Below are 21,764 nucleotides of genomic sequence, written 5' to 3'. Positions count from 1 at the left end.
AAGATATATGCTTGTTTTCCCTTGGTATCGCAGTGTTGATGCCAATGGCACATAATTAAATTTGTCAATTATGGGACTCCATTATGATGTGAATTGCACCATGATTCATAGAAGCATGTGTACAGAATACAAATACGAAACAATTACTAATATAACTGGTGGTATTGGGCATGGATAGAACTTAGTAAGCAGGGTACACGAAGTTCTGAGGTCACTCAGCAGTGGACCAGCTCTTTGGCTGTGCTTACCTTGGGTTGTACAAAGCTTATTACAGGAAACTCTGATTTAAACGGCACCTAAATATCCAGAATTCTCTATTAACCGGCAAAATTCTCACTCCGAAAACAACACCTCAATAACCGGCAATGTTGCCGAGTCCGAGTCTCCCTCGGTTGGCAGGGTTAGTCAGTGGGGGTAGTTCTCCAAACTGTCACTACTCGGCTTCTTGGCGCTGTCAGAAGTCGGAACACCTCAATCCCCCCGTAACAGGAGTCTGACTCTCCCACGCTGCCGGTAGTCTCTTCTGATCTGCCATTTTACAGGGGTACTGTGTATATCCCACGCTGCTGGTAGTCATTGCATTGCATTACCCTCAACTGGCAGTACTGTACTTAATCAAGTATCTTCCACCATCCATTTAACACAACATTCTGTAGGTGAGTACCCAATTACTGGATACTGCACATTTCTTGATTTTTAAATTTTTCTTGTTAAAAATAGCCTCGGTAGATAACCCTCTCCGTCATCCGGAATTTTTGATCAACTGGCAACACGCCGGTCCCGTTGGTGCCGGATACCAAAGAGTTTCCTGTAGTATAACTTCGGGCATTGGATTTGGTAGAAACCTGTTACAGCACTTCCATAACACATAACTGTTTACAAGATGCATGGAAAATAGGAAGACAGATGTCAATTGCATTATAAATCAGATTTCAGATCAGGTTTTAGCATTACTTTTTCACTTCAGTTAGACAAGCTTCATGAATCTTAGAGAAAATTCCACGTAAAAGTATAATCAATATGTACTTACCCTTGTATTAGTCTTTTTGTTTCTGATTTGTTGTATGTCCATAAAAGTGGTGTAACTGTGCTGTAATGCAGCAGATCCTATTGTAAGGTTTGGTTTACTGATTTACTGCAGCCAATTTTCAGGATGTTTCTTTATTTTAAATTACCATTAACCCTTTTGAGTAATTGTTAGGATTTAGCAAAGACAGATGTATTTACTGCTACTTTAAAGTTACTTTTTAGGTATAGCTAGGCTACCTTTGTGTAGAAGCAAGGGATGGGACACGGACCATTGAATGACATTGATGATTTGAGGAGGTCCATGACTTAACATCTATCCTGCCAAACACCTGGGAGATGTTTGTAGGCAAGCATCCTGCAGGAAGAAAACACCTTTTATAATGAATTACAAAGTAATAAAGTTTTAATAACCAATAAACACCGAAGGATACTCTCAGAATTGGCGAAATGGGCAGGCACATGGCAGATTAAAATTAATGCATAGAAGTGTGAAGTGATGCATTTTGGAAGGAAAAATGAAGAAAAATAAATCAAATGGTACAATTTTAAAGGAGTTGCAGGAGACTTGGGGGATTCACATACACAAATCTTTTGACGGTCGTAGGACAAGTTGATAAAGCATAAGAAATCCTTGGCTTTATAAATAGAAGCATAGAGTACAAAAGTAATGAAGCTGTGGTAAACCTTTATAGATCACTGGTTAGGCCTCAGCTAGAGTATTGTGTTCAATTCCAGGCCCCACAGGATGTCAAGGCCTTGGAGAGGATGCAGAGGAGATTTACCAGAATGGTACCAGGGATGAAGGAATTTAGTTATGTGGAGAGACTAGAGAAGCTAGGATTGTTCTCCGAGCAGAGAAGGTGTCCAAAATTAGAGGGATTTTGATAGAGTAGATGGGGAGAAACTGTCTCCACTGGCAGGAGGGTCAGTAACCAGAGGACACAGATTTAAGATAATTGCCAAAAAATCCAGGCAGGAAATGAGAATTTTTTTTGCACGGCGATCTGGAATGCACTGCCTGAAAGGGTGGTGGAAGCAGATTCAGTCGTAACTTTCAAAAGGGAATTGGATATCTACTTGAAAAGGAGAAATTTGCTGGGCTATGGGCAAAGTGCAGGCGAGTGGGACTAATTGGAAAGCTGTTTCAAAGAGCCAGCACAGCCATGATGGGCCGAATGGCCTCCTTTTGTGCCATATGATTCTATGAAGTATTTTGCTTAAACTCTGTTTCTGTTCCTTTAAAGCCAGCAGAAAATTGACATTTAGTTAAGTTTTATTTTGCATCTGAGAGCACCCTGGACTGCTCAGAAACAAATACTGCTCCGTAAATGCTTGTATTACAAGGCTAGCTTTCTGATCTAATGCTCCCAACGGGGAACCTTGCTTGCCACGAATGCTTGCTAGAAATTTCAGAGTGTGTGCGCATGATTTTCTGACCAGTCAGAAAATAGTGCACAACGTGCCAGAACTTCCAGTATGCACTCTTAACAGATGAGGTTCTCGGCATCTGGAGCACAAGGTCAGAAGGTTACCCCTTGTTTTTCAAGCAGTTTTTTTTATGTATGGACTGTTTTATAAAATGTCTTAAACTTACATTTGTATTCTACAGGTTACAGGTGGAAGTGGGAACTTTACATGGTCATCAGGTAATGAAACTGTTGCTCTGGTGACAGTAAAAGGCTTGATAGCAACTGGTGATAACCGAGGCTTCAGCATTATACAGGCGAGGGATGTGGAAAATCCAATTCACTTTGGCGAAATGCAAGTAAGTCATAAATGATGGTTTCCTCAGATATTTAATATTCAAGCCCAGATTTTCGAATCTGTTATTTAAATGCTAATATTAACCCATTTAAAATAAATGAGTTAGCATCGGTGTTAAATAATGCCGATCGCAAGATCTAGACTCTTGTTCTCTTTGAAGTTCACACACAATTTTTTAGTTTTTATTTATTTTCCATTTTTTTCCTGTCCTCTCTTAAAGACTTTTAACTTGCGGCTAACATGGGCACAACACTCACCCAAAGCCATCAGCGCGAGGCACAAACACTTTTCAGGTTTGTGCCTCATTTAAATTTGATGTAGGAGCTGTCAGCATGAATCATGCTGGTATTTGAACATCTTGCCCATGGTGGGGGGGTCAGGGGAGGATTTTGGATGGGCTGATATCCATGCTTTGTGGCCTGCATCTCTTGGGAGGTGCAATGTGCATTGTAGGGATTAACCAAAGGCTGCCTGTGTAATGGAAGGCGTAAAATTTCAACTAAGATAGCGCTAAGATTCTACAATAGTGCCCTGGAGGCTTTAACGAAGGAAGTAACGAGAAGGAAGAATACCCTATTTACATCAGATGGGAGAGGAGCGTCCTGCCACACTGCCAGGGAAAGAGGTGGTCATTTCCAGATGTTTAGCCCCACAGACCTGGAAGCATTGCAGAAAGAATTCAATGACCTGACCCAGGCTGCTAAGGTAAGACTCCCATTCACAGTCTTGCTGTCATTGTCAGCACAGGCCTGCATCACTTTACACCAATAAAAATGTTGATCTCACCTACTTCACATTCCTCTCAACCAGTCATTGCAACACCCTTCAGTGGCCCTCCTCCTGCTGCTATTTCTAAACGCTGCCACTGCTCTCCCAATTAATGTCCTTTCTTGTACGTAACCTGATGCTTCATACATCAGACAAACTATTCTACCCTCACACACAGATGCTCAGAACTCTTCAGCACTCACTAACGCAGTCCTGTTCCTCTTGCAGGACAAGCTAGTGCACAATGCCAGAGACCGGACCTGCACAGGAGGAGGGACTAATTTGTTTCTCATGCTATCATCTGCTGAAGAGATTGCTTTGGATATCCTGGCAGAAGGAGAGCCAGGGCTGTTGCAGAGTGCGAGTCCAGCTAGTAACAATTTACTCTATTCCCTCTTTCCAGGACCAGATGAAGTCCCGGGTCCATTGGCAGTAGAGGAGGAGGAGGAAGAATCTGCAACTGAAGATGCACCATCACTCACTCTTAAACTTGCTAGCACCAGCTCAGAAACTGACCCCCCCTGACCTTTAGATAATGACTTGGAGGAGTCAGCACTGGGTGATGCACCAGAGAGCGAGCATACATCCTAGCCCTGCTGTAGAGGGCAAAGTTGATAATTTCCAGGGTACAGCTTTCAAAAGACGAGTAGTAGCTGCGTACCAGGAAATGTCAGGTGCAGTGGACTGCCTATCATGGTGAGGTGGGGATGACTACACAACATGGCGGAAAGTGTGGAAGCGTCTACTCGTAACTTGTGTATGACATTCGCGCATAACATCGTCACTGCAGTCTTCCATATAGCGTATGGTGATCTCTCTTCAGACTTCATTTGAGCCCCCTTTCCAGGAATTTCTGGTACTAGTGGTAGCATCTCTCAGGGCTTCACATACTAAGGCAATGTAGACTGTGGGTGCCACCATTTCCTGCAGCTTTCTAAGCTTGAAGAACAGGATTGATGGGGGGCTTTCAAGCTGTCAAAGCACTCCTACTGTCTGCTGTTCCACAAATCAGTGGGGGGTGCTGAGGTGCTGTACAATACAATTGGCATTGGTACCATGGGAGAAGTGCATGCTGCCTCTTAGGATTATAGCATGCCTGCTCTCCCGGCACCCCCTCATCCAATGCCAGTCCTGGTGTCGCAAAGCCAGTTTGGCCAGACTGCCCTGGCAGCAGACAAAGTGCCACTGGCTGCTGCCAGGCCTTCTCAGGCCTGAGCTCTTCGAAGTCGCCGGCCACAGCTATATTATGTTCCCTCATTGGAGGCCCAGCAAGCTGAAGCCACTTGGGGGGGCATCTCATAGGAGCAGTAGAATAGGTAGAAGAACACATAAGACAGGCACTAGGAGGTTGCACCAGGGTGAAGAGTAGTTAATGGCAGTGTAAAGAGCATTCTTTATTGAACCCTCTTGTACAGAGTTTGTTTACTGAGTAATTGAGGACCACACAGTGTATTTTATCTGAAAACCCCATTCTTGTGTTTGGGTTCACTGCAGTCATAAGGATGATGGAAGGACTGAGACTGATGTTGGGAGGGACAGTTGGAGCAGGGGAATAGTAAGTTTTCAGCCGACGAGCTCCTGAATGAGCTGCTACCAGGATAAGCGGGCCTTGCTTTTCCTCATCATCCTCGGTGTCTTCCTGTCGTGCATGCAACTCCGCCTCCACGTCTTCCTCTGCAGCTGGTTCAGTGGCTTGGCCCTTCTAGATGGCAAAGTTGTGCAGCATGGAGCACACATTGATGATCCTGGAGACTCTTTGGGGGCTATACTGCAGGACATCGCCACGCCTATCTTGGCAGTGGAAGCATTGTTTCATGATGCCTATGGTCTGTTCTATCATTGCTGGAGTGGAGGCATGGCACTGATTGTACCGCATCTGTACTCTACTTCCTGAGAGGTATCACTAGCCAGATTTGGAGAGAATAACCGTTGTCCCCAAGCAGCCACCCTCTAACCTGATGGTCAGGGTGAAAGAGAGGAGGGATTAAAGGCTGGTACACAATGAAGGCTTCCGGGCAGCTACCAGGAAACCTGGCACCGACCTGCACGATGCGATGCATGTTGTCGCACACTAACGGGACATTCAGTAAGTGAAACCCCTTCCTATTTATGTGCACTCCAGACCAGTGTTTGAGGTTGCAGTATATTTGATCAATGGAATAAAACTGGCACTCCATTTTCTGCAAGAGACAGAGAAGTGTGATAAATTTTCCCAAAAGTACCACATTGAAAAATCAGAACTAAAAAGTTTCATCATGAAATCCAAAACAAAGGTGCTTTGATTAAAAAAAAAAGTAAGTGAAATGGTAGATAGTGCACCACTATTTTGTTACCCAACGTAACTTTATAGGGGAGATTTTTCTGGGTTTGTGACCAGGTGCACTGGATTGCCTGGGCACAGCAAATACTGGAATATGGGGCACGTGGACATGTGCCTGTAAAGAAACCTGCCTAATTTTCCTTCCATTTAAATTAATAGTGTGCCTGGGCACAGACCCAGGAAAATCTCCCCTTACGGGTCATATGTATGTATTAGCCTGAAATTGTATGTACTGCAGTTTATGTTATAGATTTAAAAATTCAATCAGTATTTTGGATGATCCTTAGGTCAACGTGCTGAGGCCAGTCAGTATAGAGTTTGTCCAATCCCGAGTAGAAATTGAGGTTGGTCAGACCCTTGACCTACCTATCATGGTTTATGGACTCATGGATACAGATGCCATGGAAACAGTTCCAGTGAATGACTGCACATTAATGAACTTGGCAGTGGAGATGGACAAGCAAGGGGTATTCAATGTCATTCAAGGTACAAAAGAAAGCATGATTTAAATTTATCTTTAGTAGTTGAAAAAATATTTGTGTTTATTAGTATTATACAAACAGTTTGCCCTAATTATCCAAGGCTCTGCTAATTGCATGAAGCCTCATTGGTGGCAGGCACAGGTTTGAAAATCATGGCATTTTGCCATGTATTATTTGGGGGGTGGTGCGGAATGAAATCTAGCTACAGTCATGTGTGAGTCTTATTAGCTTCAAATATTTTAGTCCCATGCTGAATTTCATGTCTTCAAATGACGTTTTGTCCATAGCACACACAAATGGGCAAGTCAGGAGTCCTGGGTAAAAACCAGGCTGGGTAAAAAGAGCTTCTTAAAGGTAAATTGTTATTTGAACTCCTGTTAAAATTGCTTATTTTTTGTGTTCTAAAACACATTCGGGTGCATGCATTTGGTTTTCCTAGATACCATTTTTGTACTATTTGCATTTTCTTTATCCTGTGCTTTGCTTTATTATTCTTCATTTGCTGTTGCTATTTAAATAGCACCATACAGTGGTGAGGGTTGGAATTACTTAGCTGTTTCTCATAGCACGCGACAGTTTGGATGCTTGAGACAAATTCATGAGGGGCCAATAAATGCAGGTGCACTGGCACTTGAGGCTCTGTCTGTGCACAATCCTGGCACTTCTGTTTATTGATCTGTCTATGCATACCTAGACATGTCAAATAGAGGTTGTCTTCTCAGCCTCTGCTTCATGATGTAAGCTGTCAAAAGTTGTACATCAGTTGCACAATGACCTGCAGACAACATCTAAAATAGGGACGACTCTTGGTGTAGAACTGAAAGTTACCACAGCATTACAGTTTTGTTCTGCTTGATCCTTCCAGCTCACCTCAGGGAACATCTGTCACATCAGGTGGTGTCACACATATATTAATCAAATACTATATATGTAAGGGGCAACATTGTCATCACTTTCCCTGTGGAAAGAAAACATCAGTTAGACAGGGTGCAGTGCTTTCACTGGGTGGTTTCCTCAAATGCAAGATGGTGAAAGTGGCACCCATGTAGCTGTATGGGCACCTTGTAGGAACATAGGACCAGGAGTAGGCCATTCAGCCCCTTGAGTCTGTTCCACCATTCAGTTAGATCATGGCTGATTTGTATCGTAACTCCATTTACCTGCCTTGGTTCCATATCCCTTAATATCCTTACCTAACAAAAATCTATCGATCTCAGTTTTGAAATTTTAGTTGACCTAGCCTCAACAGCTTTTTAGGGGAGAGTGTTCCAGATTTCTACTGCCCTTTCTGTGAAGAAGTGCTTCCTGACATTACCCCTAAATGACCTAGCTCTAATTTTAATGTTCTGCCCCCTTGCTCTGGACTCTCCCCACCAGAGGAAGTAATTTTTCTCTATCTACCCTGTCAAATCCTTTAATCATCTTAAACACCTCAATTATATCACCCCTTAATCGTCTATACTCAGGAATACAAGACTAGTCTATGCAACCTGTCCTCAGAATTTAATTATTTTAGCTCCGGTTTCATTCTGGTGAATCCGCACTATACCCCCTCCAAGGCCAGTTTATCCTTCCTGAGGGGCGGTGCCCAGAACTGAACACTACTCCAGATGCTGTCTAACCAGAGCTTTATACAACTGCAGCATAACTTCCAGCCCCCGAGAGATGAAGGCCAACATTCCATTAGTCTTTTTAATTATTTTTTGTAGTTGTCAACTAACTTTAGTGATTTCTGTACATGGACCCCGAAATCTCTCTGCTCACTCCAAGTTCCTAGCTTCTCACCATTTAGAAAATACCTTGATCTATCTTTCTTGGGTCCAAAGTCGATGACCGCGCACTTTCCCACATTGAACTCTACCTGCCACAGTTTTGCCCACTCATTTAATGTTTCAATGTCCCCTTTGCAACTTTCTGTTCCCATTTACACTACTTACTGTGCCACCTAACCGTGTTGTCAGCAAACTTGGATACATAGCTGTCTATTCCTTCATCCAAGTCATTTCTAAATATAGTGAAAAGCTGAGGCCCCAGTATAGAACCCTGGGAGACACCACTAGTCACATCCAGCCAATTGGAGTACATACCCATTATACCTACTCTCCGTCTCCCAACCCATGTCAAAAGATTGCCTTCAATTCCATGCGCTTCCATTTTTCCCAACAGCCTCTTGTGTGGAACCTTATCAAATGCCTTCTGAAAGTCCATATAAATAAAATCCATAGACATTACCTTAACTGCCAAAGTAACCTCAAAAAATTCTTCTAGGTTAGTTGGATGCGACTTACCCATTACAAATCCATGTTGGCTCATCCTTTTAAAAAAGGGTGCACTGTTGACAAATTATATAGAAACATAGAAGATAGGAGCAGGAGTAGGCCATTCGGCCCCTCGAGCCTGCTCCACCATTCAATGTGATCATGGCTGATCATCCAAATTCAGTACCTGGTCCCTGCTTTTGCCCCATACCCCTTGATCCCTTTAGCCTTAAGAAATATATCCAACTCCCTCTTGAATATATTTAATGAATTGGCCTCTACTGCTTTCTGTGGTAGAGAATTCCACAGGTTCACCACTCTCTGGGTGACGAAATTCCTCCTCATTTCTGTCCTAAATGGCATATCCTTAGACTGTGACCCCTGGTTCTGGACTCCCTGATCATCGGGAACATCCTGCATCTAGTCTGTCTAGTCCTGTCAGAATTTTATAAGTTTCAATGAGATCCCCTCTCATTCTTCTAAACTCCAGCGAGTAGAAGCCCAATCGACCCAACCTCTCCTCATACGTCATTCCTGCCATCCCAGGTATCAGCCTGGTGAATCTTCGCTGAACTCCTTCCATTGCAAGAACATCCTTCCTCAGAGAAGGCGACCAAAACTGCACACAATACTCAAGGTGTGGTCTCACCAAGGCCCTGTACAACTGCAGCAAGACATCCTTGTTCCTGTACTCAAACCCTCTCGCTACGAAGGCCAACATACCATTTGCCTTCTTAACCGCCTGCTGCACCTGCATGCTTACCTTCAGCGACTGGTGCACAAGGACACCCAGGTCTCGTTGCACTTCCCCTTCGCCCAATCTATTGCCATTCAGATAATCTGCCTTCCTGTTTTTGCCACCAAAGTGGATAACCTCACACTTATCCACGTTATATTGCATCTGCCATGCTTCTGCCCAATCACCCAACCTGTCCAAATCATCCTGGAGTTTCTCGGCATCCTCCTCACAGCGCACACGCCCACCTAGCTTTGTGACGTCTGCAAATTTGGAGATATTACATCTAGTTCCCTCGTCTAGATCATTAATATATATTGTGAATGGCTGGGGTCCAAGGACCGATCCCTGCGGTACCCCACTAGTCACTGCCTGCCACTCGGAAAAAGACCCATTTATTCCAACTCTTTGCTTTCTGTCTGCCAACCAGTTTTCTATCCCACGTGCCATAATGCCTGTTATAGCAATGATTTTTTTAAAAAGATTAATTATGGGCTTACTCAGTACCTATGCTGTTGTCTTTCAGCTGGGTAACCTTGAAGGACCCACTAATAATTTCTGTGGTGCTTAGTCTGAGTGTGCTGTGAAGAACGGGCATAAGTGGGCATGTTTACACACAACCAAGTTTTATGTCAACTATAAAGAATAATGAAATCAAAAAATACTGAAGGCAGTTAACCTTTATTTTGGTGCCATAACGAGCAAGCATTTACACCAGAATAGTTTGATACAGTGATGTTTAAAGCAATATTTTCACTGCTTAATGTTCAATAACAAAAACATTTCAAATAAATTAATATTGTGCAGTAGTGTCATAATTGTACTCTTTCTTGCTTGGTCATATCTTTAGTAAACCAAAGTCTTATCACTAATTGATAACTTTGTCAATTTTTTTTTTTTACCAGGGAGATTAGAGCCAGATATTGCGCACTGTACTGGGATATGTGTTCAAGCAGAGACACCAGGCCATACGCTACTAACGGCTAGTGCTGGATTTCTGGAGGTCCATTTTAGCAGCAGCGTCACCATTGCTTCTTACCATCGACTTAGAGTAAGCATCTATGACACAGTACCCCAGCCATGATAGAATTTGCCACCAAAACAATAATATTGCAGTCAACATTGATACAATAAGGGTTAATTATATCAAGGCAATTTTTAATTGGGTATGCTGGCTAGAGATGGTTGTCTTTACGATTGAAAATAATTAGCTGGTGGCAGTACATATTTCTTTTGTTATTCTCTACATACTTTGGATAGGTTACCTGTCCAACCAGAAAAGTCCTTTTCCATTAAGAGTCTTTCAGACAGAACCATTTGATCTTTTCCTTTTTGTATTATGTGAAAATATTTAACTTAAGTTTTTCTCCTAGTGCACATGCCGATTGTATGTACTCTCATTTAAGAATGTATGGCACTTTTTTGCTGCTTAGACTTAAATTTCTCATTTTTCCTCAGCACCTCACAGATGCTGAGAAGTTAAGTAGCCTGTTAAATTTTACATTCTGCATTTAATGCAGAAGATTGTTCTCCATATTACTGATCTTCTCCTTGAACATGACCTCATCTTTTGCGTTGTCTCGATTTGGTTGTGAGAAGAAACATAAAGGAAAAATTGGGTATAGCCCATTTTGGGGCACTAGCCTCGCCCGCCCCTGCCCTGTAAACTCAATCGTAGTGCCCCAAGAAGGAGGTGGAGCGCTACTGGAAGTGATCCACTTCCTTCTTGGGGTGCTACAACTCAATTTCGTGGCGCTACGTGCAGCAGCACCATGCGCGGTGGAACGTAACGCCACGTCATTGCAGGCCTCCCCCCCCCCCCCCTGATTAAAGGGGAGGGACCTAGCGCTGCACACACCAGGACCCTGCCGGACCCCCGGGGAGCGGGGTGCCGTGGAAACATCCCAGCACTCGGAGAGCTGGGCTGAACGATCGCAGCCTGCACCCCGCATACAAATGTGAAAGGGGGGGCAAGTGCTGGCAGTCGGCCAAAATAAAAATAGCCAGCCAACACCACCTGCTACTGCCGCTGCAAAACCGCCCCCTGATCCAGTCGCACATATCGCCCGGTCAGGGGGCGCAAGGGAAGTTTGCAGCCGGGGCGCTGAGCACGGCGATGAAGCTATCACTACCGCTGCCACTAACCTCCCGCTGAATTTTGCAGGAGGCATTAGTAGCACCACGCCCGGGCGCTAGGGCATTTGCGCCCCCAGGGGCGCTAACGAGAGGTGCAAAGCAACCCAATTTCTAGCCCTTTAAAAGGTTTCAGCTGTTGTCAGACTGGATTCGGCCACCGGTGGCTGAAACCCAGGCAAAGAACTCATTGCAGAAAGCCAAGAAAATCAATTTGGTTGAATTTTAGGGTCAGAAATTCCTGTTTAACCAAAAAATGGAAATATTCTTGTTTTTCTTTACGCTTAATGACCCAAAAAGAAGTCGCAGCTTTGAAATGTCCAATTTCTGAGTGTGCAGTTTTACTAGCACCTTGTTAAATTACATTCTCCGGTTTACATCTCAAGAGGAATTACATTACCTTTATCCTTCAGATTTAATGGAATAAAAACACTCACCTTGAGGACCCACCCCTACGCTATGCAGTTTTTGTCTAGCTCTCATAAGCTGAAGAAAGCATGGTTAGCCAAGTCCAGCCTTGTGCTCCAGAAATGGACTGGTGTCTCGGTGCTCAGCAGAGTTACAAGGATAAAAGCTCTAGAGCTTTAAATAGAGTATGGCATTCTGGCCTCTTCTGGCATATCTGATGTGCTGGATCCTCACCTTGCCCCAAGAATACGCAAACATCGAGTCCATGATCAAGGGGAACCAGTGGATGTAGTATATTTGGATTTCCAAAAGGCATTCGATAAAGTGCCACATAAAAGGTTATTGCACAAGATAAGGGCTCACGGCATGGACAGAACACACAGAGTAGGGATAAATGGGTCTTTTTCAGGTTGGCAGGCTGTAACTAGTGGGGTGCCGCAAGGATCAGTGCTAGGACCTCGGCTACTTATAATCTCTATATTAATGACCAAGATGAAGGGAGCGAGTGTAATGTATCCAAGTTTGCTGATGATAAAGCTAGGTGGGACAGTAAGCTGTGAGGAGAACACAAAGGGTTCGATTTTGCCAAGCACGAGGAGGTGGATTTGGAGGCGTGTGAGGTGGTAAAATCGCAAAAAATGGCGGGCCCAATCCCACCTCCGAGCAATTTTCCCAAATGCGTGTTTTCTGACCCCCTTTCCATCCCGCCTCCAAGAGGCGGGAAAGGCCCTTAACCACTTAATTGCCTCTATTAATTCCATTTTGAGGCCTTTCCAATTTTTAGACATTTCCCCCATCCTACACGCCTCCTCTGGAACACGCCAGTTAATCCTGGCGGCCTCACAATTGGATTGCTTACTAACAGCTGCAGCTCCACCATTGCAAAGGAATTTTCACCGATGATCATTTGCAGGTGTCAGAACTTTGTTGTCTTAGGTCTGGCCGAACTTTTAGCAGGCCTTCTCATTGTTGTGGAAGTTTGGAGCCTGACACCCATCTCCAGTGTGACCTCCTGGGAAACCCCGCGTCCCACCTTCATCGAGTGCTTCCTCAACTGAGGCATATACCAGAAGCATGGCGACCATTTCATTCCTTTCCTCCTGGACATCTGATTCGGACGAAGACCAGCCACGGCAGCAGCAGAACCATGAACAACAGCAGGAGCATCAACATGACAAGCTGCTAGTCACCCACCTGAAGCTGCACAGGCCAGAAGGCACCAGCGCGCGACAACATTGCTGCCCGGGATGCAAAGGACGCACTCATCTTGGCCAGATTTGGTGAGCCTGCACAATCGAACACTTTTGTCTCGCACCTTCTTACCAGGGCATCCACAATGGACAAGAACCTGTGGATTCCTATCACTCTGACCACCATACTGACAATTGCAAGGCACCCTAAGCCCTCAATGTGAAAGTCCCATTTGCGAAATGACACAGGCCACAACTTAAACAGTTTGCCATCAAATCTGTTTATAATACAATGACAATGATGGCTGGTCCAAATACAAAACATCACAGCACCCAAGTGACTACCCTTGTGACTACTTGTACTTTATCTTCCTCTTACGCGTGCTCCTATGTGGTGCTTCCCCTGTGGCTTCAGCAGATGTGGAGGCCCCTTGCTCACTTTCTTGCTGCTCCTGTCTCGACGCCTTTGGCGGCCGTCCTCTGGGGTGGTGAAACTGTGCGGGCTCGCCAACAGTTTGCTGCTCCTGCGGCTGTGCAGGGGCTGAGACGCCCACCTCAGTTGGGTGAGGACTCTGGTGGGGCTATGACTGAGGGCTCTGCAGTGGCATGGTCGTGTGAGCGCTTGAAGAGGAGCCCTCCCTTCCTTGTTCTTTGCCACCAACATCCCTCTCATGGGTAATCCCCACTTCAGAGTTAGCAAGTGGCTTGACAGCACCTTGCTGCACCTCGGAGGCCATGAGGACCCGTTTCTGCACTGGAAGTCCTACTCCAAAGGACGTCCATGAAGGTCTGGTTTGTATCCTCAATAGCTGACCATCTCTCAAGAGATGTCATTCTATTCTGAACAATTACCATGTTTTCCATACCCTGGCGACTAAGCTCTATGGCCGTAGCCATCCTCTCCATTGCTGACCCTGTCTCCACCATCTGCTGATGCTCACTTGTGAGCTGTGATACACCAGGTGCCAACACTACTCTATCTCGTGAAGGTCCCACCAAGGTGCAAGTGTCTGCGCTGGTGCTGGGTGCGCTGAATTCTGCTGATGCTGCACCCTCCGAGGTTGCAGCTTCCGCTGAGGAGTCTGGCTGCTCAGGCTCTTCCTCCTGGACAGTGGGGACGGGGCTTTCGATGGTCCCGTGGGGCAGTAAAGGAGAGTTAGAGATGTGAGGTCAAGGTTACATGCTCATTGAATAGTGCAGATCATCATAAGTCAATCTGTTAGAGCATCAGATTCATTATCAGTGACTCAATGCAATGTCAGTGAGAGAGATGCCAAACTATTTTTGTCACCAGCTTGCTGTGATGTGCCCGTCTGTCCGTCCCCCCACTTGGGTATCGTCCTCGATCCCAGCGATTTCCAGGGCTGCCTCCTCCCGGGGGTGAGCTGGGCTACTGAGGGTGGCCCTCCTCCTGACATGGCTCTTTCCCTCTTATTGTGGGCTCTCTTTTCCTGCAATGAGGGACACAAGTGGAGTTTGAGTGAGAATGAAGGAGTGAGTGTAGAGAATCCATAGCATAGATGCTTAGAAGGAGACAAAGTTGTTGTCATTGCATCACAGTGATCGGGAGTGTGAGGGCTGCATGGTCGAATAGTTAAGTGAATGTGACCGTAGCGAGAGGGAATGGTTAAGGGTGCAGGGATGGCAGTGTCAAGTGGGATGTGGAGGAAGAGGTTGGCAAAGCAGAGTGCTGGTGAGGAGAGGCGATGGGGATCAGATTGAGGGTGATGGGAAAGTCATACTCACTTTTCCTGTGCGGAGAAGGTCGTGAAACCTCTTCCTGCATTGCAGCCAGGTTCTGCGGCTCATTGAAATGGAGTTCGCCTCCTTGGCCACTTGCAGCCACACAGCTTTTGTCTGCTGGGGTGGCTTTTTTCTCTCTGAGGAAGGGAACAGCACCTTCTTATTACAGCTGGCTCCGTGCACCAGAGCTTGGAGGGAGGGCTCATCAAACCGAGGAGTACACTTTTGCTTGATTGTGGACATTGTCGGGAAATCAACTCCTTCATACAATTTGCAACGTGTTTGCAGTCTCCAGAAGAAGCAAGGCTGCTTGCAGGCCTTAAATCCAAATCCAAATCAATTGTCCAATTAGGGGAAAATCCCACTTTTTCAACACGTCACTTAGGAGTCGGGGTCCTGACACGATTTCCACCTGACACGCCCCAGCCCGCCCACACTGGCAAAATCCAGCCCATTAAGTCTGCAAAGGGATATAGATAGACTAAGTGAGTGGGCAGTAAGGTGGCAAATGGAGTATAATGTAGGGAAATGTGAGGTTATTCACTTTTTGGTAGGAAAAATAAAAAACAATATTTTTTAAATGGTGAGAAACTTTCAAATGTTGGTGTTGAGAGAGATTTGGGTGTCCTCATGCAAGAAACACAGAACGCTAGCGTGCAGGTACAGCAAGCAATAAGCAAGGCAAATGGCATGTTGGCCTTTATTGCAAGGGGGTTGGAGCATAAGAGTAAGGAAGTCTTGCTACAATTGTACAGGGCCTTGGTGAGACCACACCTGGAGTACTGTGCACAGTTTTGGTCTCCTTATCTAAGGAAGGATATACTTGCCTTGGAGGCGGTGCAACAAAGGTTCACTAGATTGCTTCCTGGGATGAGAGGGCTGTCCTATGATGAGAGATTGTGTAGAATGGGCCTATACTCTCTGGCGTTTAGAAGAATGAGAAGTGATCTCATTGAAACATACAAGATTCTGAAGGAGACTGACAGGGTAGATGCTGAGAGTTTGTTTCCCCTGGCTGGAGAGTCTAGAACTAGGGGGCATAGTCTCAGGATACGGGGTAGGCCATTTAAGACCTAGATGAGGAGGAATTTCTTCACTCACAGGGTTGTGAATCTTTGGAATTCTCTACCCCAGAGGGCTGTGAATGCTGAGTCTTTGAGTATATTCAAGGCTGAGATAGATAGATTTTTGGACTCTAGGGGAATCAAGGATACGGAGTTTGGGCGGGAAAGTGAAGTTGAGGTCAATGATCAGCCATGATCTTATTGAATGGCGGAGCAGGCTCGAGGGGCCGTATGGCCTACTCCTGCTCTTATTTCTTATGCTCTTAAATGGTCATTTACCATGCCACGTTATCAAACAAGGATCCATTGGGAAAATATTCTGTTTCTTGTTCTTGTTGACAACCTGATGGATGTCATCAAAAGTACAGTAATTTTTTTTTGCTGATAACACCAATCTCTACAGAGTGGTTACATCCCCATCTAAAGGACACATTTCAACTAAATTCTTGCATGTAGATATTGGACAGGGAGTTGTCAAAATATGGTAGTTTTTTCCAAATCGTTGCCAGCAACAGGCATAAATCGGAAAATCATAGGCCCACTGCCTTCAATTTTCTGTTGACATCGTGCGCAGTGTGGCTCGGAAAAACTATCCTAATATGTTATCTTTAATCCTAAGAAAACCAAGTCAATAATTTTGACTGGAAGACTGAAGTCCAATTCTTTTATACGGTGATTATTTCTGCTTTCACACCCTTGTACGTGGAAAATTCCAAATCATGCAAAGCATTTGGAAAATTTGACCATTCTTTACATCTATCATTCCAGCATAGCCTAAGTCAGCTTTTGCTTCAGTTTAAGCCCTATTGCTACCATAGATCTCAAGAGCTAACTTGGAAGACAGTGTTACTGTTAGCTCTTCCAAATCAGTGAATCGTATTGGTCAAGACAAGAAATAACACTGAAATACAGATAAACACACCAGAAAGCTAATGATACATTCAGATATGCACTTTTATGACCAGAGTATGGGGAATATAATGAATGAAGAACTGTAAATTAATGGTGTGTGTGTAGTTGCCTTGGAGGGACTAGCGCCAGTGTTATGGCCAGTTTAAAACATCCCTGGGGCCCTAAATCGGCGTTGCACCGGTAGCGCTGCGCCGGCACCGATGACATCATCGGTGTGCGCAGCATCCCGGTTGCCATGGTAGCCCGCCCGAACTCCAAAATTGAGTTGCGGCCGCCTCGCCCGTGGCAGCCGCAAGCAACGTTCTGTCAGAGGTGCCTTACTCCAGTTTGCGCCGGCGCATTAAAGGCCCCACGGCGGCCGGCCACTTTCCTGCCGGCAACTCCCCCCCCCCCCCCCCCCCCCCCCCCCCCCGAACAGATGCAAGCCCGGCACTTGTCCGAGGTGCCGGGCTCATTTTTAAGCTGATTTGCGCGGGCCGCGGCCGGGTGCAGGCAGCTCCTCCTTAACGGGAGGAGGAGGCCTGCACGTCCCCAGCCTGCCGCACTGCATCGGGTGCCACAGCGCCGCAATGGGGCAGTTAGCACCCATTGGGAGGCGCTGAAACCCTCCAGTAGCGCCGGCAGCCGTTTGGGCGCGGCGCTACTGAATTTTTGGCGCGCGCAGGGGGACTTAGCGCCGGCACTAACTTCCGGCGCTAAAGCCCTGGCTAAGCCAAAACCCAATTTCTAGGCCATTATGTTTTATACATAATTTTGTATCTCGTTCTCAGATTTTTTGAAAACCTAATACAGGAAACGTTGTGCTATCCGGCACCGACGGGACCGAGCTGTTGACGTTCCCTCAAAACTGCCGGACACTCCAGCGCTAATGTTGAAAGATACGAAAGCTTCTGAGCTCCGTATCTGTCAACAAACCCTGTTGCTTCTAAACAGTCCAAGCGTCTCTGTAGCTTAGCAACAGCTTCAGCAGACCTTGCAGAGCTTGACTGTTGAGGAAAAAAGCAACGAGAAGAAAAGGAAAAAAGCAACGAGAAGAAAACAAACCTAACGAAAACGGCACCTGATTTTTGCCGGTGGCTCGAGCATTCCAGACAGTTAGCCTCCGGATAACAAAGTTTCCTGTATTGGAGCAGGTTCTTAAAACAGTAAACATTTGTGCAAGTAAAATTGTTTATTATTAATATCCATGCTATAAATTCCATTGTAGTGTTGGAGGAAAGCATATTTATTATCCTCCCATCTATGGTAAGAGAAAGGGTCTGTTTTAGTCTCACCATTAAACCCTGTGTCAAAATACCTCTCTGTCTTAGTCATGAAAACATGACGTAGCTCTCTCGTGGTTCAGCTAATTGGCAATGATTAGTGAACCGTACAGACCAGGAGGGTCCCAGAATTGATACCTACTCAATGCTGTTACCTGTTCTCAACCAAGGTGACATAAGAGATATTGCAGTGAGGGAAAACCATCAGGGGCTCCCCTTTGGTCCAGTAGTCTGCCAATCTAACTGGGGTTATAAAGAATGGCCACGTAGGCAAGGTACCAAAGGGTGCCTGGTGCATATAAAACTGTATCCCAGCAAGAAACCATTGGCATCAGTAGAGGATGATACGATTTCACAAATTATTTTGATGATACAAAGATTCTATTAACCAGGACAGTGAGTCTGTTTTTGTTAGTACTTTAGATTTCATCCAAAGCGAATAGTTTAATGATGTTTACTATTCTGCTCCTAATGTCAGGCTATTGATCCAGTTGCTGTTGCTATAGTCACACTGACCTCTTCAAAAGAAATGCTGTTCGAAGGAGGTCCCAGACCTTGGGTATTGGAGCCATCAGGATTCTTCACAGAATTGAGTGGTGAAAAAAAGGAAATGATAATCATCAAACAACAACGAGCTCCACTGGTGAAAAAGAAAAATCACCATGGGTTTAGAGTCTCTTGTGTAGCCTTGGGAGAACAGGTAGGAAACGTTTTGCAGGAGTGGGGCAAAATCCTGTTTTCCAGAATTATTAAATGAATCGTACCAACACAAGACTTTGTATTGTCCAGATAAAAATGAAACCTCAATTTTACAAACAAAGCAGTTGATCATACTGTTTTCTAAATTTGACAAATTAATATTTTATGAATTTGTACAGGTTGATCACATTGTACTTGTGGGAGATTAATTGTACATTATGTTTGTTGCCATAGTGTACAATGTACATTTATGGTTTACGACAATTTATTTGTTTATAGACTATGGGGTTCAGTTGGAGATCTTGACGAGTTGAGATTGCTGGGTTGAACGAGTGACCTTTCCTGGCTTCTGGGAGATTTTCCATCCTTCGTTGATATGTGTAGAGGTGGTTCTGATGTTGTTTTGCACAGGCTTCCATGAAAAGGTTCCAGATTACCCATTATTCCCCAATCCTAAACACAACGTGGATTAATATAATGCTCTTCACAAATAACATGAGTGTTCAGAAAGGCGATGAGGTAGAAACCAAATAGGAGAAATTCAGTGGGGAGACATTGAGTTGAGGAAAATTGAGTCATGCCGAATTTAGTGTAGAACAAGCAGTCGGAAAGTATTGGAACAGCCCTGAAGTCAGTGGGCCTGGCAGAGTTGAATTGAATGTCATCAGCATCCATGTGGAAGCTGACACTCTGCTTGCAGAAGATGTTGCTGAGCAGCAGCGTGTAAATGATGAATAGGATGGAACCAAGTATGGAGGACTAGGGCACAGTGCAGATGACATACCAAGGCAGATGATGTCTAGTGGCTTTATTGGGACAGGTAGAACCAAGAAAGTAGAGATGGACCACAGAAAATAAGCAATTGATGAGAACAGAATGATCAGTATCTAAGGCAGCAGAAAGAACATGGAGGCAACAAGGGACACTGAATCACAGTCATGGCCTCACAGGGTGTTGTTGGTGACCTTGACTTTGGCAGCACGGTGTTGTGAGTAAAGTGAAAACAGTATTGGAGGGAATCGCACAGCTAGTGATGAAAGAGGTGAACATGTTGTTGCCACACAACTGCATGTTTAAGGATTGTGGAGAGGAAAACAAATTTGGAGATGGGTGGTGATTAGAGAAATTAGACTGGTTATGGGTGGGCTTTATAGCAAGAAGGTTATGGTATGGTTTTGAACTGGGTGAAGATAATGGCATAGGATAGGAAAGGATTGACAAAATCAGCGAGCTTGGGGCAAAGAAGTGCAAGTTGGGTAATCACAAGTTGGGAGGGGATGAGGTTGAGGGAGCAGATGGAGGGCTTGAGGGAGGGCTTCAGGGAGAAGGTTAACATTTTGGTTTGAAACCCTGTAACAGAGTTAGTTCTTGTTCTGAGGAAGGATCTCAACCCAAAAAGTAAACCTGTCTTTTGCCTTTCAGATACTGTCGGACCTTCAGTATATTTCCAGTATTCTCTATTGTGAAGCCAATTATGATCCTTGTGGCCTCCTGGTCCACTGTTCAGAATGGTTGATGCAGAGGCATGATTGGCATGCATGCAGAAGCTTGCCTGACCATAATCCCACCAACAGTTATCTGGCAGGGCGGGGTCGCATTTTATGGTTTATGTGGAGTACAGTACTCTCTTTTTATTTGATCTTGTATTTTCCCTTGCTCCTTTTGCTGCATGCAATGGTTGAGATTTCTATTTCCATATCTCTCGTCCTTCATTCTTCCTTACTATGTGTGAATGCAGCTGTTCAAGGTTTTGTTTGAATAAAGTTGGAGCTGTACTTCAATACACTTTGCAGCTTTGAGCTTTTTATAGACCATAGACTGAGGGCAATATAAGATAAAGTTCACCTGTTGGGAATGAAGCTAACCTCTTTGTTTTCTAGACCATTTTTGCTGGATAAAGTGAATACGTTTTGAGTGTAAACTATTTTTTCTGTATTAAAAATAAATCTCTCTAGTCTCTGAATATGGTCTTTTCAATCTTTCCTCCTTAGTTTTTGACATTTAAAGTTGGTAATCAGCCAAGCTTACTGAACCCCTATCCAGCCATTGAGCCTATTAAAGTAAAGTTTGTCTGTGCTGTGCCTACCAGTGTCACTTTGGCTCCTGTTTACAAGTCACGTGAACTCAGTCTTCCATGCCCTCTGTTGCAGCACAACAAACAGTTGGTAAGATTCTACAGAATTTTGTTTGTTAGGCTTTAAAGTGGCATAATTCGAATATATTTGCTGGTGAAAAACAGTGATCTAAAATAAAACAGAAGTAAAGACTATATAATCAACACTACTGAAAGGAAAAGTTCCAGGCAAACAATATAAATTTAAATCTATTATTGTATTACATAGAATTTACAGCACAGAAACCGGCCATTCGGCCCAACTGGTCTATATATCCTAATATTTTAAGAATTATTTTGGATTATCGTATAAACTTATTTCTGAAAAGTTAAATTTTTAGTTCGTTTTTGATTGTTTACGGCCTGAATTTATAATAGGAAAATGGGAATGCTTTAAGCAAAATGTTGGACAGAATATGACTAGGCTTTACTATTTAACTGAAACTCCAAAAATTTTGATTCAATGTTCTCATTTTCATGTCAGCAGTACGCCCCTTACTGGTTTAATCTCCATTCACTGTAGTAGGAATTCAAAGAGATTGAAGCATCAGTGCTCAAAACTGTTATTACACTGTATCGCCAAAAATCCAGTAGTTTTAATTTAGCAGCCGTTTTTTTTTATTTAACACCATGCAATGCTGTCGCAACTATATCATTTACATAGAGACATTTTACGTATTATACTTTAATTGGTCAAATTATGAAATAACTTTGTGATTCAGTCAAAAAGCTATCCAACTAGATTCACAGAAATCAAGAATCTTTGGTTTATATAATTTTAAAAGACTCGAGAGGTTTTCAGCTGTTTGATATTTAGCTTTACAATTTCCTACAATTGTAAGTGTATTTTTCTAACTCTTGTATCGACATTCTAGATAATCAA

General features: G+C 44.3%; 1 protein-coding gene across 1 annotated transcript in view; it reads left to right on the top strand.

Moving 5' to 3' along the window:
* The window catches only part of LOC147102459 (nuclear pore membrane glycoprotein 210-like), a 132,189-nt gene that overhangs the window by 43,339 nt on the left and 67,086 nt on the right, over positions 1-21,764 (top strand). The window contains exons 12-16 of the mRNA XM_085964935.1: positions 2,639-2,794; positions 6,169-6,367; positions 10,263-10,408; positions 18,548-18,769; positions 20,760-20,933. Of these exons, the coding sequence (XP_085821061.1) occupies positions 2,639-2,794; positions 6,169-6,367; positions 10,263-10,408; positions 18,548-18,769; positions 20,760-20,933 (897 nt within the window). The remainder of the gene's footprint in view (positions 1-2,638; positions 2,795-6,168; positions 6,368-10,262; positions 10,409-18,547; positions 18,770-20,759; positions 20,934-21,764) is intronic.

Source organism: Somniosus microcephalus, chromosome 22 (assembly GCF_052327205.1).
Source record: "Somniosus microcephalus isolate GS21.2 chromosome 22, FLI_Smic_1.0, whole genome shotgun sequence".
Classification (NCBI taxonomy): Eukaryota; Metazoa; Chordata; class Chondrichthyes; order Squaliformes; family Somniosidae; genus Somniosus; species Somniosus microcephalus.
This window is presented reverse-complemented; position numbering and strand designations above follow the sequence as displayed.